General features: G+C 44.8%; 1 protein-coding gene across 6 annotated transcripts in view; it reads right to left on the bottom strand.

Moving 5' to 3' along the window:
• Positions 1 to 19,422, bottom strand: part of stk31 (serine/threonine kinase 31) — a 111,452-nt gene that overhangs the window by 29,383 nt on the left and 62,647 nt on the right. For all 6 annotated transcript variants that reach the window (XM_033046484.1, XM_033046467.1, XM_033046493.1 and 3 more), the window contains 2 exons: positions 12,087 to 12,209; positions 8,101 to 8,280 (listed from right to left, as the gene is read on the bottom strand). In XM_033046484.1, coding sequence (XP_032902375.1) covers positions 8,101 to 8,280; positions 12,087 to 12,209 — 303 coding nt within the window. The remainder of the gene's footprint in view (positions 1 to 8,100; positions 8,281 to 12,086; positions 12,210 to 19,422) is intronic.

The following is a 19,422-nucleotide window of genomic DNA, read 5'->3' as shown; positions in this document are numbered from 1 at the left end:
GCTGATTAGTTCATGCAAAATAATGTTTTTAATTTATAATGTTCACTTGCAAATACATGGTTTATATATATATAACGAGAAAGAGTAGAAGATCTGGCATACATCCTTAAACCCGTCTCACGGTGCGAGTCGACCCACGAGTGACCCCGAGTTTAAAACAAATTAAACTCGTGGTAATCACGTACAATTAACGTAGCGGGAACTTCGGAACTCATGGACGCAACTTTGCGACTCGTGGCGCTAACGGCAGGTACCCGGGAAACTTGTTAACTCTTGAAAAATTTTAAACACCTTTAAAGATTTCCACTAGTCAAATTTACTTTTGAAGCTAAAATTTGAAACATTTAAACTCGTTGTAAGAACGTAGTGGCCCGTGAGTTTACCGTAGTGACTCTTGAGTCTACCGTTGGTTTGGCCTGAGTGCCAGAAGTGAAATGTTGAAGATTAGTCATCTCCGGAGAACTTGGATAGGTGACGTTTCGGGTCGGGACCCTTCTTCAAACTTTAGACCCTTCTTCACCCGAAACGTCACCTGTCCATGTTCTTCACAGATACTGCCTGACACGTTGAGTTACTCCAGCACTTTGTATTTTTTCGTAAACCAGCTTCTGTAGTTCCTTGTGTTCCAAAATGTAATCTATATTACTAAAACTTTGATCTTGACCGCTTTTGGCCAACTGTGCTGCGATTTCCGACAGAACGCCGCCACCTACGGCCGTCATTTTTGGCCACCTCGCTCAGAGCCCCCTTCCGCCTTATGGGTGCGGAGCATTTTTCCAATCGATGACAAATCAGAGAGATATTAATGTTATAGAAAAATTCACCATTCTCTCTGCTGCGCCTGCTGGAGAGAGGGGGATGGACTATAAAACCAGGAAGTGGTGTGCCTCACTCAGTCTCTGCAAGATGGATGAAGCCAAGTGTCACGTCTCTCTGAGCTCTGAATAACACTAAACAAATGTCTACACAACTGTGAGTCTCCTTAATGTGGTTAGAAAATGAAAATATGGTTTGTTTGAAGTAAAAAGGCACTGCCTGTGAATGGTTGTTTGGGTGCTTTGGCTTGAAGTTGAAAGGCACTACTTACTGCAAATGGTGGCTTGGGAGCTTTGGCTTGAAGTTGAAAGGCACTACTTACTGCAAATGGTGGCTTGGGTGCTTTGGCTAGAAGTTGAAAGGCACTACTTACTGCAAATGGTGGCTTGGGAGCTTTGGCTTGAAGTTGAAAGGCACTACTTACTGCAAATGGTGTCTTGGGTGCTTTATTAATGATTTAAAAAATTCACCATTCTCTCTGCTGCCCCTGCTGGAGGGAGGGGGAGGGACTATAAAACCAGGATGTGGTGTGCCTCACTCAGTCTCTGTAAGATGGATGAAGCCAACGGTCACGTCTCTCTGAGCTCTGAATAACACTGAAAAAAATGTCTACACAACTGTGAGTCTCCTTAATGTGGTTAGAAAATGAAAATATGGTTTGTTTGAAGTAAAAAGGCACTGCCTGTGAATGGTTGTTTGGGTGCTTTGGCTTGAAGTTGAAAGGCACTACTAACTGCAAATGGTGGCTTGGGAGCTTTGGCTTGAAGTTGAAAGGCACTACTTACTGCAAATGGTGTCTTGGGTGCTTTATTAATGATTTAAAAAATTCACCATTCTCTCTGCTGCCCCTGCTGGAGGGAGGGGGAGGGACTATAAAACCAGGATGTGGTGTGCCTCACTCAGTCTCTGTAAGATGGATGAAGCCAACGGTCACGTCTCTCTGAGCTCTGAATAACACTGAAAAAATGTCTACACAACTGTGAGTCCCCTTAATGTGGTTTGAAAATGAAAATATGGATTGTTTGAAGTAAAAAGGCACTGCCTGCAAATGGTTGTTTGGGTGCTTTGGCTTGAAGTTGAAGGTACCACTTACTGCAAATGGTGGCTTGGGTGCTTTGGCTTGAAGTTGAAAGGCACTACTTACTGCAAATGGTGGATTGGGTGCTTTGGCTTAAAGTTGAAAGGCATTACTTACTGCAAATGATGGCTTGGGTGCTTTGGCTTGAAGTTGAAAGGCACTGCAAATGGTGGCTTGGGTGCTTTGGCATGAAGTAGAAAGGCACTACTTACTGCAAATGGTGGATTGGATGCTTTGGCTTGAAGTTGAAAGGCACTAACTGCAAATGGTGGCGTGTGCTTTGGCTTGAAGTTGAAAGGCACTTACTGCAAATGGTGGCTTGGGTGCTTTGGCTTGAAGTTGAAAGACTTATTTCTGCAAATGGTGGCTTGGGTGCTTTGGCTTGAAATTGAAAGGCACTACTTACTGCAAATGGTGGTGTGGGTGCTTTGGCATGAAGTAGAAAGGCACTACTTACTGCAAATGGTGGATTGGGTGCTTTGGCTTGAAATTGAAAGGCACTACTTACTGCAAATGGTGACATGAAGTTGAAAGGCACTACAGCTAATGCACTTACTTCCTGTTTGCACTGTATATTGATTTTAGATAAAACGCTACCACTTACGGCTGTGATTTTTGGCCATCTTACTCAGTCCCCCTCCGCTGAGCAGGTGCAGAGAATTCTTCACATCAATGAAAAATAAAAGTGTTATTAGTGTTTAAAAAATGTTGAGAATCTCTCGCCTGTCAATCACGCCATGAAAGCCACACCTTTTCGAGGGGGAGGGGTTATTAAACGCAGAAGTGTGGGTGTGGCTCAGTCTCTGCATGATGGGGGAGGGAGACGTCACGACTCTGTCTGAGCTGTGAATCAACTGAACACACTGAATGTCTACTGAACTGTGAGTTTGATATTTTGTGTGGTTTCATGGTGATTTCACCCTGCATGAAATGGTATGAAGCTGCATTTGAATTTGGTGGAGTTGCACCCTGCTTGAAATGGAATGAAACTGTACTTGAATTTGGTGGCCTTGCACCCTGCTTGAAGTGGAATGAAACTGCACTTGAATTTGGCGGCCTTGCATCCTGCTTGAAGTGGTATGAAACTGCACTGAATTTGGTGGCCTTGCACCCTGCTGAAAATGGTATGAAACTGCACTTGAATTTGGTGGCCTTGAATCCAGCTTGAAGTGGTATGAAACTGCACTTGAATTCAGTGGCCTTGCACCCTGCTTGAAGTGGTTGGAAACTGCACTTGAATTCAGTGGCCTTGCACCCTGCTTGAAGTGGTAGGAAACTGCACTTGAATTTGGTGGCCTTGCACCCTGCTCAAAGTGGTAAGAAACTGCACTTGAATTTGGTGGCCTTGCACCCTGCTTGAAATGGTAGGAACATGGATTTAAATTTGGTGGCCTTGCACCCTGCTTTGAAAGGAATTTCAAGGAATAGTCATGAGTCAACTGCCAGTCCACCAGCCGTGAGTGAGCTGCCAGCAGATCAGGCTTGAGGGACTGAGCTGCCACCCCAAGAACCCATACCAGCGCTCCAGAAAGCCCCCCCACTGGCCACCAATATTGGAATTGGTGGAGAGGTGGAATATTGCGTCGGGGGACCAGCCCTCCCGTGTGAACATGGGACCCAACGGGTCCCACTTAGTCTAGTGCTTTATAAATGTCCAGAGATGCTGTCTGTCCCGCGGAGTTACTCCAGCACTTTGCGCCTGTCTCCCTGGAGACCTCGTTTCCCACGCAATGTGACATCTACCGTGCATACATTGCCAACTGTTGTTTTGGCAGTAGCAACATAGTCTCCCGGTTAGTACACTCAGTGTTGCTGAGGCCTAGTTTATGTAGAGACAAGAAACTGCAGATGCTGGAATCATGATGATAAAACACACACAAAGTGTTGGAGGAACTCACACAGCGCTGGAGTAACTCAGTGGGACAGGCAGCATCAGCGGAGGGAATGGACAGATGTTTATTCGGCTCGAAAAGAAGGGACGCGATCCGAAACGTTGCCTATCCATTCGCTCCACAGATGCTGCCTGACCCGCTGGCTTACTTCGACACTTCGTGAGTTCATGTCATAGGAGCAGAATTAGGCCATTCGGCCCATCGAGTTGTTCCAACACTTTGTGTTTCGCTCAACATGCCAGCATCTATGGTCCCTCCTGTCTCCAGCTGGAAGAACTCAGCGGTCATGGAGTCTGAAGAAGGACCCTGACCCGAAACCTCGCCTGCCTGTTTCCTTCCACTGATTTCATGGTCATTTTTTGATAAAACCCCACCGTCCCAGTTATTCCAAGTCCATTTAATCGGCGGTACTGTCACATCGTTCGTTTTTATTCAATACAACGGAACAGTCTGAAGAAGGGCGACGATAACACAAAATGCTGGAGTAACTCAGCGGGACAGGCAGCATCTCTGGAGAGAAGGAATGGGTGATGTTTCGGGTCGAGACTCTTCGACAGACTGGTAAGGGAAACGAGAGATAAAGATGATGATGTATTGTAGAGAGATAAAGAACAATGAATGCAAAAAAGTTACGATGATAAAGGAAACAGACCTTCGTTCGCTGTTCGTTGGGTGAAAACGAGCAGCTGGCGCGACTTGGGTGGAGGAGGGATAGACAGAGAGGGAATGCCGGGGTTACTTGAAGTGAGAGAAATCAATATTCATACCACTGGGCTGTAAGCTGCCCAAGTGAAATATGAAATGCTGTTCCTCCAATTTGCATTTAGCCTCACTCTGACTGGAGGAGACATCGGACAGAAAGGTCAGTGTGGAAATGGGAAGTGTTTGGCAACCGGGAGATCCGGTAGGTCCAGGTAGCAACCGGGAGAGTCGCTATCCGAAACGTCACCCATTCCTTCTCTCCAGAGGTGCTGCCTGTCCTGCTGAGTGACCATACCAAGGGAATTTCCACGTATATGAAGCAGAGAGAAACGATCTGGCACTGGACGGTGCGCATTTTCCCTTCGTAGGTCATATCAATAGATGCGGCCGCGCTGAATTCTATCTTTAACTCAAAGCCGCAGGATGGAGCTGTCTTCTTCAACACTGTTGCCGCCACCGCCTCCTTGCTGCATAATGGCAGCGAGTGCGGGGCCGAGATCCTGCCTAGTTTTTTTAATTTCTGAAATTGAATAACTTTCAATACTGAATCAGAATATACTTACTGTATGAGATGTTGTCCATCTCTATTTGCTACTTAAAACAGGCCTTCATTCACAGTTGGCTCAAGAGTAACTCGGGAGAGGAACTTGGTAACTTGGGAGAGGAACTTGGTACATCGCAGAAATGAGAAGTAAACTGCAAACTTAGACATACAAGTGGGAACTAGTTTAAACTCGTGAACGTAAACTTGGGATCTCGTAGACAAACACGAGTGTGATTTTTTTTCTTTCACTCGGGATCACTCGTGGGTGGACTCGCACCGTGAGACAGGGCCATTAGTGTATGAGTTTCATTCAAGAGTCTGATAACAGTGAGGAAGTATTTGTTCTTGAATCTGGTGATAGGTACTTTCAAATTCATTGTCAAGATGGTTGTACCAGGTCAAATTGTATTTTACATTTACACCTAGAAATTTGAGGTTTTTGACCACAACTGAATATATGCCAAACATCCTTGCGAAGCAAAAAATATTTCATTCCAACTGTCATGACAGGAAGGCAGGATTCATCAACTATCTAGTTGCTATTTTTAGAGTTCTTTTTTCAGGATAATTTAAGTTTTCCATGTAATTTCAAAGCCTTTATTCTATGCAAATTCTGCAACTAAGTGCAAGCTGAAAATTATTGCTCAGCTTCCATCAATGCTACAATAGATATATGGTTATGTCAGAGACACTGCTTTGGTAGCTGGTTTCTTATTGTCTACGCCAGTGCTTCTTAAACTGGTGAATTGTTCACCCAAGGATGAATGAAATTATTTTGGGGTGAATTAGTTAATTTATGTTTTTTGCTCATGTGACAAAGTGAATTATATATAAAACTAGACTAAGTGGGACCCGTTGGGTCCCATGTTCACACAGGAGGGCTGGTCCACCAACGCAATATTCCACCTCTCCACCAATTCCAATATTGGTGGCCAGTGAGGGAGGGGGAGGCTTTCTGGAGCGCTAGAATGGGTGTTGTGGGCCGAAGAGACTGGTTTCCAGAGGGCTAGTGTGGACATTGTGGGCAGAATGGATACTTGGGCTGACAGCTCAGTCACTCGGGAATGGTAGGCTGGCAGCTCAGTCACTCAGGCGTGGTAGGCTGGCAGCTCAGTCTCTCATTCCTGGTGGGCTGGCAGCTCAGTCTCTCATGCCTGGTGGGCTGGCAGTTCACTCACGGCTATTCCTTGAAATTCCATTTCAGGCAGAGTGCAGGCTACCAAATTCAGTTTCATAGCATTTCAAGCAGAGTGCAGGCCACCAAACTCAGTTTCATAGCATTTCAAGCAGTGCATGCCACCAAATTCAGTTTCATAGCATTTCAAGCAGAGTGCAGGCCACCAAATTGTGCAGGCCACCGGGACGACAGATGGCACAATGGGCTAAGTGTTCGCTGGCGACCGGAAGGTGGCCGGTTCGAATCCCGTTTGGAGTGCATACTGTCGTTGTGTCCTTGGGCAAGACACTTCACCCACCTTTGCCTGTGTGTGAATGTGTGTGAATGTGTGTGAGTGATTGGTGGTGGTCGGAGGGGCCGTAGGCGCAGAATGGCAGCCACGCTTCCGTCAGTCTGCCCCAGGGCAGCTGTGGCTACAGAAGTAGCTTACCACCACCAAGTGTGACTGAGGAGTGAATGAATAATGCGATGTAAAGCGCCTTGAGTATTAGAAAGGCGCTATATAAATCCCATCCATTATTATTATTATTATTAAATTCAGTTTCATAGCATTTCAAGCAGAGTGCAGGCCACCAAATTCAGTTTCATAGCATTTCAAGCAGAGTGCAGGCCACCAAATTCAATTTCATAGCATTTCAAGCAGAGTGCAGGCCACCAAATTCAATTTCATAGCATTTCAAGCAGAGTGCAGGCCACCAAATTCCGTTTCATAGCATTTCAAGCATCGTGCAGGCCACAAAATTCCGTTTCATATCATTTCAAGCAGAGTGCAGGCCACCAAATTCCATTTCATAGCATTTCAAGCAGAGTGCAGGCCTCCAAATTCAGTTTCATAGCATTTCAAGCAGAGTGCTGGCCACCAAATTCAGTTTCATAGCATTTCAAGCAGTGTGCTGGCCACAAAATTCAGTTTCATAGCATTTCAAGCAGAGTGCAGGCCACCAAATTCAGTTTCATAGCATTTCAAGCAGAGTGCAAGCCACCAAATCCAGTTTCACAGCATTTCAACCAGAGTGCAGGCCACCAAATTCAGTTTCATAGCATTTCAAGCAGAGTGCAGGCCACAAATTCAGTTTCATAGCATTTCAAGCAGAGTGTAGGCCACCAAATTGCCAAACAATTCATTACATTGTTATTAAGGGCTGACAAATCATTTATTGCAAGTACATTGCAGACTAACAGTTCAGTTGATTCACAGCTTAGAATCACAGTTGTTGACTCTCCCTCGCGATCTTCCAGAGTGACTGACTCACGTCCAGACATCCAATGTTTTATAGTCCTGCCCCCCCAGCCCACCCCCCCCCCCCCCCCCCCCCCGGAAGGGGTGTTACCTTCATCGTGGTGATTGACAGGCGAGTGGACCAATCAGCTGATCTCAAGTTTTTTTAAACACTCATAATTTTTTTATTTTTCATCAGTCGGAAAAATCCTCGGGCCTGCCCCAGCGGAGGAGGACTATGAGTAAGATGGCCCAAAATCATAGTGATATATGGTACCGTTTTTTCTAAAATCACTATAAAGCGCAGACAGGAAGTGGTCAAGATGAGACTTTTAGTTATATAGATTATACACAAGGGAGAATGACGAAAATTACCAAAAAACATAAGAAAATTTAGTCGAGGGTGAATGAAATTTTCTGATAAAGACTCACGAGTGAATGACACTGAAATAGTTTAAGAAGCACTGGTCTATGCATCCATCCACACCATTCCAACTGAAATCACCACGTAATGTTCTGAACCTCCAGATACAAATCTACAACCTAAGAATCTCTGCAACAATATTTGTATTTGCAATGTTTTACACCATTTACACGTTACTTTAGAGGAAAATAATTTGAAGCAGAAACTGTAAAATTATTTGCAGCTACAGAAGTTAACTGGATATTTACCTTCACTGTTTTGTCAAACCATTTTGCAAGCACCTGCAGAGATATGGCTGTTCTATGTTTAACGTCGTTGAACTCCTGTAGTTTACTGTTTCTCCACTCAATAAACCGATCAAACATTTGGTATGAATTGTGCTCAATCTCATGTGGGCCATATGCAGCATTCATTGAGCAAGTTAAAGACTGAAGGTAGATGCACATCAATTATTACATTATGATTTTCAACTTGGTATTATTTTACTCAAAAAAACAATACACTATACATTAAAATAAATATATATGTGTGACCATAACATTTATAGGCATTTCCCCATAAAATAAATTAATGAATAAAATTAAATTTAAAACCAGATTACAAGCTATGGAATAAATTTAACTAGCAATTAGTCTGTAAAAAAGATAGCCATCACTTTATATACTCCATCTTATTTTGCTTCTGCAGAAAATCATAAGTCCAGTGAGGAAAACAATGGAAAGTTTATTACAAATTACCCATGTTACTTTACTGTGATGTTAAATTTACCCTGGGCAGACACGCACATTGACGTAATGAAAACTCTGAAATCAAACATTACAATCTTCCTTTGGATAAAATTCACTCTCAAATAAGCCGCTTAATTTTTTTTACTCAACATAAGCTCCAGCCGGTGAACAATTAACATTTTACTGGCAGTTTAATGGCAGTATTTCTCTGTTCTTTAAATTGGTAGCAACAGCAAGCAACCATCCTTAAATAAGCATTTTATACAACCACAGCTAAGAATTTGTACAAATTTAAACAGATTAACCCGTCAAATTATACCAAAAGATCTCATTGAGATAGAAGAACATGTAAATTAGGAGACGCTGAATGGTTGGCTTCAGACATCCTTAATCAAAGTGATAGAACGTGTGGTGAACCGATAGCAATTACCCACCAATAACCCGAGGGTCGGAGCGGTGAGGGCTTGAATCGGGCACGGGGCTTGTTCTCGCGGAGACCCAGGACCGTTGGAGACAGCGGTGGAGGGTCGGAGCGGTGAGGGCTTGAATCGGGCACGGGGCTTGTTCTCGCGGAGACCCAGGACCGTTGGAGACAGCGGTGGAGGGTCGGAGCGGTGAGGGCTTGAATCGGGCACGGGGCTTGTTCTCGCGGAGACCCAGGACCGTTGGAGACAGCGGTGGAGGGTCGGAGCGGTGAGGGCTTGAATCGGGCACGGGGCTTGTTCTCGCGGAGACCCAGGACCGTTGGAGACAGCGGTGGAGGGTCGGAGCTTACCAAATCCCGTGACGTTCCACACTCCATAGGGAGGGTTTCTGGGGAAGCCGCTGATTGGTGGGAGCAGACTAGAGGGAGCAGCTGATTGGGTGCAACCTCAGGTTAGCATTTCTGCTTTTTGGTTAAAGGTGCAGTGATTTAGTAAGGGTATAGTGAGCTAAGGGAGGCTAGGGAAGCGGAAAATCAAAATGTGACAGGAGGATCCAGAATGTGTGAAGATAAAGCTCTAGATGTAAAAGGGGCAAAAACGGAAGGAAGGGTAGTAAAAATCATCTGAAAGTGCTTTATCTAAATGCGCTGTACACGGTATTAGTGAGACCACATTTGGAATACTGTGTACAGTTCTGGGGTCCATACTTAAGAAAGGATGTACTAGCCCTGGAGGCAGTGCAGCGAAGGTTTACAAGATTAATTCCTGCAATGAGGGGATTGACATATGAGGAAAGGTTAAGTAAGCTGGGACTCTACTCTTTGGAGTTTAGAAGAATGAGAGGCGATCTCATTGAAACGTATAAGATCGTGAGGGGCCTTGATCGGGTGGATGCACCGAGGATGTTCCCAATGATCGGGGAGGCTAGAACTAGGGGACATAGTTGCAGAGTGAGGGGGGGCTCTTTTAAAACTGAGATGAGGAAGAACTTCTTCACCCAGAGGGTGGTTAGTTTGTGGAGTTCACTGCCCCAGGGAGCAGTGGAAGCAGAAACGTTAAATTTATTTAAGTCAAAAATAGATGGTTTTTTAGCTGCCAAGGGGATAAGGGGCTACGGGGAGAAGGCAGGGATATGGGCCTAGGTATGGTTAGTATAGTAGACCTGAGTGATCTCCTGGACAAGTGTCGATCGCCTGGATTGGGGTCGGAGAGGAATTTCCCGGATTTTTTTCCCGAATTGGACCTGGGTTTTTATCCGGTTTTTTGCCTCCCCCAGGAGATCACGCGGTTCTTGGGGTGGAGAGGGGTGATAGCGGTATAGAGGGGAGGGTAGTGTCTTGTGTTCTGTGTCTTGTGTCTACTGTTTGTGGGTAAGTGTGTCTGTTTAGTGTTCAGCCATGAGTGAATGGCGGTGCGGGCTCGACGGACCTGATGGTCTACTCTCGCACCTACTTTCTATGATTCTATGATTCTAACCCGACTGGCTATTGGAGACCCGATTTTGCCTGTATCACTCAAATCCAGGTATCATTGGACCAGGAACGGGGGGGGGGGGGGGGGGGAAGGCTAAATTCCAGAGGTAATATGAACGTGACTGTCTATTGTCAGAAAACTGCAATGATCAGGTGCAGACGTGATAAAACTGAAGTCAAGGGAAAGCCGTCCTATGTATAAAAAATAGAATCATTGGTGACAGTCCTTCAGCCTGGGTTCCACCAGTAAACTTCATTTGCAGGGCTCGAAATTAGCGTTTGCCCGGGTGCCAATGACCCCCCAAAGTGCCGCCAGGCTACCTAAACGGCCAATCATTTTGCCCGGTTTGGCACTGCAGATACTGGTTTATACCGAAGATAGACACAAAAAACTGGAGTAACTCAGCGGGTCAGGCAGCATCTCTGGAGAAAAGGAAAGTGATGTTTCGTGTTGGCGGAGGCGGCGGCGGCTGTCTTGCGGGGCAAAGATACCAGGTGCGGGGTGACGGTGGGTCGGAGCGAATGACGGGCCCCGCACAGCAGCAGCAGCGGCCGCGACAGCGGCTCCACCTACTCCTCCTCCCACACCCCGCCCGCCCTGATAGCGGCCGCTGCATGCAAATCCGCTAATGGCGATAACCGTTTTCAAAACAAACTCTCTCGCACGCCGAGGCCGGGAGGAGGGACGGAGGGGAAGGCCTCCTTCCACCGTCTGAAGCAGCTGCACCAAAGATCCTATAGCTATAGGATCTTTGAGCTGCACCACTCGGCCCCGCACCTTGCTGTTGGTTGGCGGAGGAGGGGAGGCGGTGGCGAGGAGATCCCAACCGCCTCCCCCTTTGGCGGCGGCACTTGGCGGTGGACAGGGACGGCCAAGGCAGCGGGCGATGTTGTCCGAGGAGCACGGACCTTCCTTCCTCCCCATCTCGCTCCCTCTCTCTCTCTCTCTCTGAGTTCACAAGAGATTCTCCTCCTAGAACTAGAACTAAACTGTGAATTCTGTCCAGATTTTAATACTTATTTAGAAAGGTCAGAGCTCCAAACCCAAAGGGACCCCTTCATCGCTCACTTACTTTAACCAGAAGAAAACACACCATGTTATCACAGTAAAACAGAACTGAAGGGACCAAGAAGAATCAGAGCCAGTTTTCCCTTGACCACCATTTACAAAGTTCTCAGTCTTTCACTTAGAGGAGCCATCAAATTCCCATTAGGAGAATGGGGAAATACGATCAACTCATCACAGGCCAATCTAACAGTGCTAGTTTAGGTGTGACATGCTGGGATTATCTCATTCCATTTATGCAGGACAAGTCATGTGGGAAGAATAAGAAAACAAGGAAATAAAATATCACATATTGTACAATGTGTATCCCTGCAGCTATTTACTGTCTAAAATCGATGAACAATGCTGCTTCATTCATGCCTACATGTGGATCACAGCTACACGTATGCATTTTCCCATCAAATGCTATTAAACCAAGTGCAATGAAAATGACTGCTAAAAGAACCAATTTTCGAATAACCGTTAAAATAGCCTTCAGCAACCACAGAACTAAGGAATTAATTCTGAAATAATTTTATGCTTGAAAGCATCCAAAATTCTAACCTTCAGAACATTTACACGATCTCGGATGGACAACGTGTCTATTTCAGAGGTGAACTCGTCAGCTGCAGCGTAGAGTGCGTTGCGTAACTCATTACGCTTGTCAATGAGGGCGTGCACATCCTCCTAAGGATTAGAATCAACATTTTGTCAATTATCGCACCACCGCCCAAAACCAACAAATACTCCCTACTCAGGCATTAATTATCTAATCTATCTATCTATATTACTAAAAGTTCTTGACCGGTTTTGGCCATCTGTGCTGCGATTTCCGAGAGAATGCCGCCACCTATGGCCGTCATTTTTGGCCACCTCGCTCAGAGCCCCCCTCCGCCGCATGTGTGCCGAGGATTTTTCCCGTCGATTAAAAATGACAGATATATTAATGTTTTTACAAAATTCCCCATTCTCTCTGCTGCCCCCGCTGGCGGCAGGGGGGAGGGACTATAAAACCAGGAAGTGGTGTGCCACACAGTCTCTTCAAGATGGAGGAAGGCAGAGGGTCACGTTTCTCTGAGCTGTGAATAACACTGAACACATGTCAACTCAAATGTAAGTGCCCTTAGTGATTCTAAAATGCTTTCAGAATGTGTCTATTGGTTCTAAAGCTTGCAAAAAAAGTGTCTATTGGTTCTAAAGCTTGCAAAAAATGTCTATTGGTTCTAAAGCTTGCAAAAAAAATGTCTATTGGTTCTAAAGCTTTCAAAAAAATGTCTATTGGTTCTAAAGCTTGCAAAAAATGTTTATTGGTTCTAAAGCTTGCAAAAAGTGTCTCTATTGGTTCTAAAGCTTGCAAAAAAAGTGTCTATTGGTTATAAAGCTTGCAAAAAAATGTCTATTGGTTCTAAAGCTTGCACAAAAATGTCTATTGGTTCTGAAGCTTGCAAAAAATGTCTATTGGTTCTAAAATGCATGCAAAAAAATGTCTATTAGTTCTAAAGCTTGCAAAAAATGTCTATTGGTTCTAAAGCTTGCAAAAAATGTCTAAGTGTTAAGTGTTCGGCTGGCAACCGGAAGGTGGCTGGTTCGAATCCCGCTTGGAGTGCATACTGTCGTTGTGTCCTTGCGCAAGACACTTCACCTACCTTTGCCTGTGTGTGTCCTTGGGCATGACACTTCACCCACCTTTGCCTGTGTGTGTGGATGTAATTATGTGAAGCACTTTGGGGTCAATGCAAGTTGACTAAAAATGTGCTATATAAATAAAGAAATTTAATTTAATTTAATTTATTTGTTCTAAAGCTTGCAAAAAAAATGACTATTGGTTCTAAAGCTTGCAAAAAAAAAGACTATTGGTTCTAAAGCTTGCAAAAAAAATGTCTATTGGTTCTAAAATGGTTCATACTAGCACTCCAGAAAGCCTCCCCACCCCCTCCCCCCCCCCCCCCCCCCCCCGCTTGGCTTAGCTTGGGTGTGCCTTGAAATTGAAAGGCACTACTTACTGCAAATGGTGGCATGAAGTTGAAAGGCACTATTACTGCAAATGGTGGCTTGGTTGCTTTGGCTTGAAGTTGAAAGGCACTACTTACTGCAAATGGTGGTTTGGGTGTGGCTTGAAGTTGAAAGACACCACTTACTGCAAATGGTGGCATGAAGTTGAAAGGCACTACTTACTGCAAATGGTGGATTGGTTGCTTTGGCTTGAAGTTGAAAGGCAGTACTTCCTGCAAATGATGGCTTGGGTGTGGCTTGAAGTTGAAAGGCACTACTTACTGTAAATAGGGGGCGTGGGTGCATTGGCTTGAAGTTGAAAGGCACTATTTACTGCAAATTGTGGCTTGAAGTTGAAAGGCACTACTTACTGCAAATGGTGGCATGAAGTTGGAAGGCACTACTTACTGCAAATGGTGGCTTGGGTGCTTTGGCTTGCAGTTGAAAGGCAGTACTTACTGCAAATGGTGGCTTGGGTGCAATGGCTTGAAGTTGAAAGGCATTACTTATTGCAAATGGTGGCATGGAGTTGAAAGGCACTACTTACTGCAAATGGTGGCTTGGGTGCTTTGGCTTGAAGTTGAAAGCACTACTTACTGCAAGGTGGCTTGGGAGCTTTGGGTTGAAGTTGAAAGGCACTATTACTGCAAATGGTGGCTTGTTTGCTTTGGCTTGAAGTTGAAAGGTACTACTTACTGCAAATGATGGCTTGGGTGTGGCTTGAAGTTGAAAGACACCACTTACTGCAAATGATGGCTTGGGTGTGGCTTGAAGTTGAAAGACACCACTTACTGCAAATGGTGGCATGAAGTTGAAAGCCACTACTTACTGCAAATGGTGGCTTGGGAGCTTTAACTTGAAGTTGAAAGGCACTACTTACTGCAAATGGAGGCTTGGGAGCTTTGGCTTGAAGTTGAAAGGCACTATTACTGCGAATGGTGGCATGAAGTTGAAATGCACTACTTACTGCAAATGGTGGCTTGGGTGCTTTGGCTTGAAGTTAAAAGGCACTACTGTAAATGCACTTACTTCCTGTTTGCACTGTATATTGATTTTAGATAAAACGCTACCACTTACGGCTGTGATATTTGGGCATCCTACTCAGTCCCCCTCCGTTGAGCAGGTGCAGAGAATTCTGCCCATCAATGAAAAATAAAAGTATTAGTTTTTTTTAAATGTCGAGAATCTCTCTCCTGTCAATCACTCCATGACAGCCACACCTTTTCCGGTGGGGGGGGGGGGGGGGGGGGGTTATAAAACCCGGAAATGTGGGTGTGGCTCAGTCTCTGCAAGATGGAGGAGGGAGAGGTCACGACTCGCTGTCTTTAGTGGCTTTGCACCCTGCTTCAAATGGTATGAAACTGCACTTGAATTTGGTGGCCTTGCACCCTGCTAGAAGTGGTAAGAAACTGCACTTGAATTTGGTGGCCTTATACCCTGCTTGAAATAGAATTTCAAGGATTAGCCGTGAGTCAACTACCAGCCCACCAGCCGTGAGTGAGTTAGTTGCCAGCACAACAGGCTTGATTGACTGAGACGCCAGCCCAAGAATCCATTTGGCGCACAATTTGCATACTAGCCCTCTGGAAACCAGTCCCTTCAGCCCACAACACCCATACTAGCGCTCCAGAAAGCCCCCCCCCCTCCCCAACTGGCCACCAATATTAGAATTGGTGGAGAGGTGGAATATTGCGTTGGATGACCAGCCCTCCTGTGTGATGCTGGGACCCAACGGGTCCCACTTAGTCTAGTAAAATATATAATTTTGCAAAGGCACGTGAAAAAAAGACAAACTCTGATGAAAGACCATTTTGACATGAAACATTATCTCTGCTTTTCTCTCTCCACAGATGTTGCCTGATCTTGTTGACTTTTTCCAGAATTCTTTATTTAATGATGGGAGGCTGCAGATCAATGTTGTGATTGTTGCTCAATTTGTGACCTGACAGTTCATATATAATTGAGTTACGCAAGAGAATTGGGATTCTAACATGCATGGTGCATTATCAGTGTTAGAAAGAGAACCACAGCTAGAGAGTTAGGAGAAAATTTGGCTAAACATAAATTTTGGAATTACAGCTAATGTAATTCCTCTATCACAATCCCATGGTACATCTTGCTTCCCCCTCCCATTCTGCCCCTCTCTCTTCAAAAGCAATGCAGACTGCCGAAAGGCAAGGGAGTGAAGTGGAAATGTTTGTTCATGATTAGACAATGTTCAATTCGATTGGCAACACCTCAGTAAGTGAAGCAGTCCGTGCCCGTACATAGCAAGACAGACAACATTCAGGAAAGTGCTGATAAGCGACAAGTAACACCTTCATCAAAGTGACGTACAATAGCCACCTCCACCACGAGAGACTAAACACCTATCTTTGATACTCAATGGCATTGCCATTGCCAGGTCCTCCACTATAAACATCCCAGACAAGAATCTTGACTAGGCAAGTCATGTAAATACTGTAGCTGCAAGAGCAGTTTAGAAGCTGGTTTCCCTCTGACATCCGAAAGTTTTGCAACATTTACAAAGCACAAATCTGGAGCTTGATGTAATACTTTCCATGGACGAGTGCTGCTCAACAATCTCAGTTTAATGCCACCTTGGACAAAGTAACACACCTGACTGGCACTTCATCCACAACCTGAAGCATTTAAGTCCTCCACTACCAGTGCACTGTGGCTATAGCGCCTGTACTGTCTACATGACATACTTCAGTAACATGCCTAGGTCACTACAATTGTACCAACCAAACCTGTAGATTTCTCTCCAAGACATACACTATCCCAACTTGGGAAACTATCACCCGCCCATCATCTCCAGTGTCCAGTAACCTACTGCCAGACAGCACAGTGGGAGCACCTTTACCAAAAGGACTTTCCCTGTTTTTAAGGGATGGGAAATAAATGTTGACAGATCATAAAATTCCTGGGTTCTTGCCCCAGATAATGAGTCACTAAAGGGTGACGCAATAGTGAATCTTAAGATTAATGTTGATTTGTTAGCATTAATAGAGAAAAGCCATCTCCACATTTAGTTGAGGTGACAGGCAGAGGAGTCTGGCACATGAGGTACATGAAGGCTGGAAAAACAGACAACAGAGAAACAAACAGAATAAAAAACTGATGGTGTTGGGTGAAAAAAAGGATTTTAACTTTGGACTAAATTATCTATTTCTGTGCTTTAAATATACTGTAAGCCAATGACAATCACTGAATGAATTTTGGATGCATGATGTCCTTCCAATACACTGTTATCTTTCATGCATTCACAAACTTTTAACGCGCAATTAAATTTGCTGAGCTCATCCAGGATGTGCAAAATGTTTTATATTTGTCTCTTTTTAGGCAATACTTTGTAGAATCACTGTCTGCAACAATATTGTAATTGTACATTCACTTGAACAAAGTCAATTGGTCATTTAGGACACGTGGACATATACTTTATCAAAAAAGGTCAGCTCTGATTTATTCTGTACCTTTTTATATCTCTAATTTACCTCTCCCCTGACTCTCACTCTGAAGAAGGGGCTTGACCCAGAACATCACCTATTTCTTTTCTTGGGAGATGCTGCCTGATCCGCTGAGTTACTCCAGCATTTTGTGTCTATCTTCAGAGAAGCTAGAGGTTCAGGTGGGGATTTCCAGAGTATATCGTCCATATATCAGGAGTTATGGTTGTTAGATGAGCTAGTGGATGGACAAATGCACAGGAGGCCCAAACTGGCGGAAGAGAGTTCACAAAGGGAAACATAGAAAATAGGTGCAGGAGTAGGCAATTCGGCCCTTCGAGCCAGCACCGCCATTCAATATGATCATGGTTGATCATCCAAAATCAGTACCCCATTCTGGCCTTACCCCATATCCCTTGATTTCTTTAGCCCTCAGAGCTAAATCTAACTCTCTCTTGAAAACATCCAGAGAATTGGCCTCCACTGCCTTCTGTGGCAGAGAATTCCGCAGATTCACAACTCTCTGGGTGAAAAGGTTTTTCCTCATCTCAGTCCTAAATGGCCTACCCCGTATTCTTAAACTGTGACTCCTGGTTCTGGACTCCCCCAACATTGGGAACATCTTTCCTGCATCTACCCTGTCCAATCCTCTAAGAATTTTATGTTTCTATAAGATCCCCTCACATCCTTCTAAATTCAAGTGAATACAAGCCCAGTCGACCCATTCTTTCATCATATGTCAGTCCCGCCATCCCGGGGATTAACCTGGTGAACCTACGCTGCACTCACTCAATAGCAATGTTCTTCCTCAAATTATGAGACCAAACTTGCACAGTACTCCAGGTGCGGTCTCACCAGGCCCCTGTAAATTGCAGTAGGACCTCCTTGCTCTTAAACTCAAATTCTCTCGCAATGACGGCCAATTGGCATTCTTTACTGCCTGCTTACCCTGCATGCTTACTTTCAGTGATTGAAGTACAAGCACACCCAGGTCTCGTTGCACCTCCCCTTCTCCTAATCCAACGCCATTCAGATAATAATCTGCCTTCCTGTTCTTGTCACCAAAGTGGATAACCTCACATTTATCCACACTACACAGCATCTGCCATGTTTCTGCCCATTCACCCAACCTATCCAAGTCACCCTGCAGCCTCATAGCATCCTCCTCGCAGCTCACACTGCCACCCAGCTTTGTGTCATCCGCAAACGTAGAGGTTACATTTAATTCCCTCGTCTAAACCTTTAATATATATTGTAAACAACTGGGGTCTCAGCACCGAGCCTTGCGGCACCCAACTAGTCACTGCCTGGCATTCTTAAAAGGACCCATTAATTCTTACTATTTGCTTCCTGTCTGCCAACCAGATATCTATCCATGTTAATACCCTACCCCCAATACCATGTGCTCTAATTTTGCACGCTAATCTCTTGTGTGAGACCTAGTCAAAGGCTTTTTGAAAGTCCAGATATACCACATCCACTGGCTCTCCCTTATCCATTCTACTTGTTACATCCTCAAAAATTTCCAGATTAGTCAAGCATGATTTCCCCTTCATACATCCATGCTGACTTTGTCCGATCCTGTCACTGCTTTCCAAATGCGCTGCTATAACAACTTTAATAATTGACTCAAGCATCTTCTCCACTAACTGGTCTATAATTCCCTGTTTTCTCTCTCCCTCCTTTCTTAAAAGGTGGAGTTACATTGGCTACCCTGCAGTCCACAGGAACTGATCCAGAGTCGAGAGAACATTGGCAAATGATCACCAATGCATCTATGATTTCTAGGGCCACCTCCTTGAGTACTCTGGGATGCAGACCAACAGGCTCTGGGGATTTATCTGTCTTCAGTCCCAACAGTTTACCTAACACCATTTTCTGACTAATGTGGATTCCTTTCAGATCCTCCTTCCCGCTAGATCCTCGGTCCCCTAGTATTTCCAGGAGATTGTTTGTGTCTTCCTTAAGGGCCTGTCCCACTGTACGAGGTAATTCAAGAGTTCTCCCGAGTTTTCCCCTGATTCAAACTCAGAGAATGTCCATAGCGGGTCCGTAGGAGTTTGTGGATGTCTCGTAGCAGCTCGTACGAGTAAAAAGTAACAATTTTTTTCATCACGAGTATTTTTTTACAGTGTTGAAAAAAGTCACGAGTTTACTGGATTTCCCGAGTACCTACCGTTACTCGTACGAGACATCCACAAACTCCTACGGACCCGCTACGGACATTCTCCGAGTTCGAATCAGGGGAAAACTCGGGAGAACTCTTGAATTACCTCGTACAGTGGGACAGGCCCTTTAGTGAAGACAGAACCAAAGTACTCGTTTAACTGTTCTGCCATTTCCTTGTTTCCCAATGTAAATTCAGTTGTCTCTAACTGTAAAGGACCTACATTCGCCTTCACTAATCTTTTCATTTTTACATACCTAAAGAAACTTTTACCGTCAGTATTTATATTCCC

Source organism: Amblyraja radiata, chromosome 2 (genome assembly GCF_010909765.2).
Source record: "Amblyraja radiata isolate CabotCenter1 chromosome 2, sAmbRad1.1.pri, whole genome shotgun sequence".
Lineage (NCBI taxonomy): Eukaryota > Metazoa > Chordata > Chondrichthyes > Rajiformes > Rajidae > Amblyraja > Amblyraja radiata.
The sequence above is the reverse complement of the archived record's forward strand: the minus strand, read 5'-3'. Positions and strand labels throughout refer to the sequence as shown.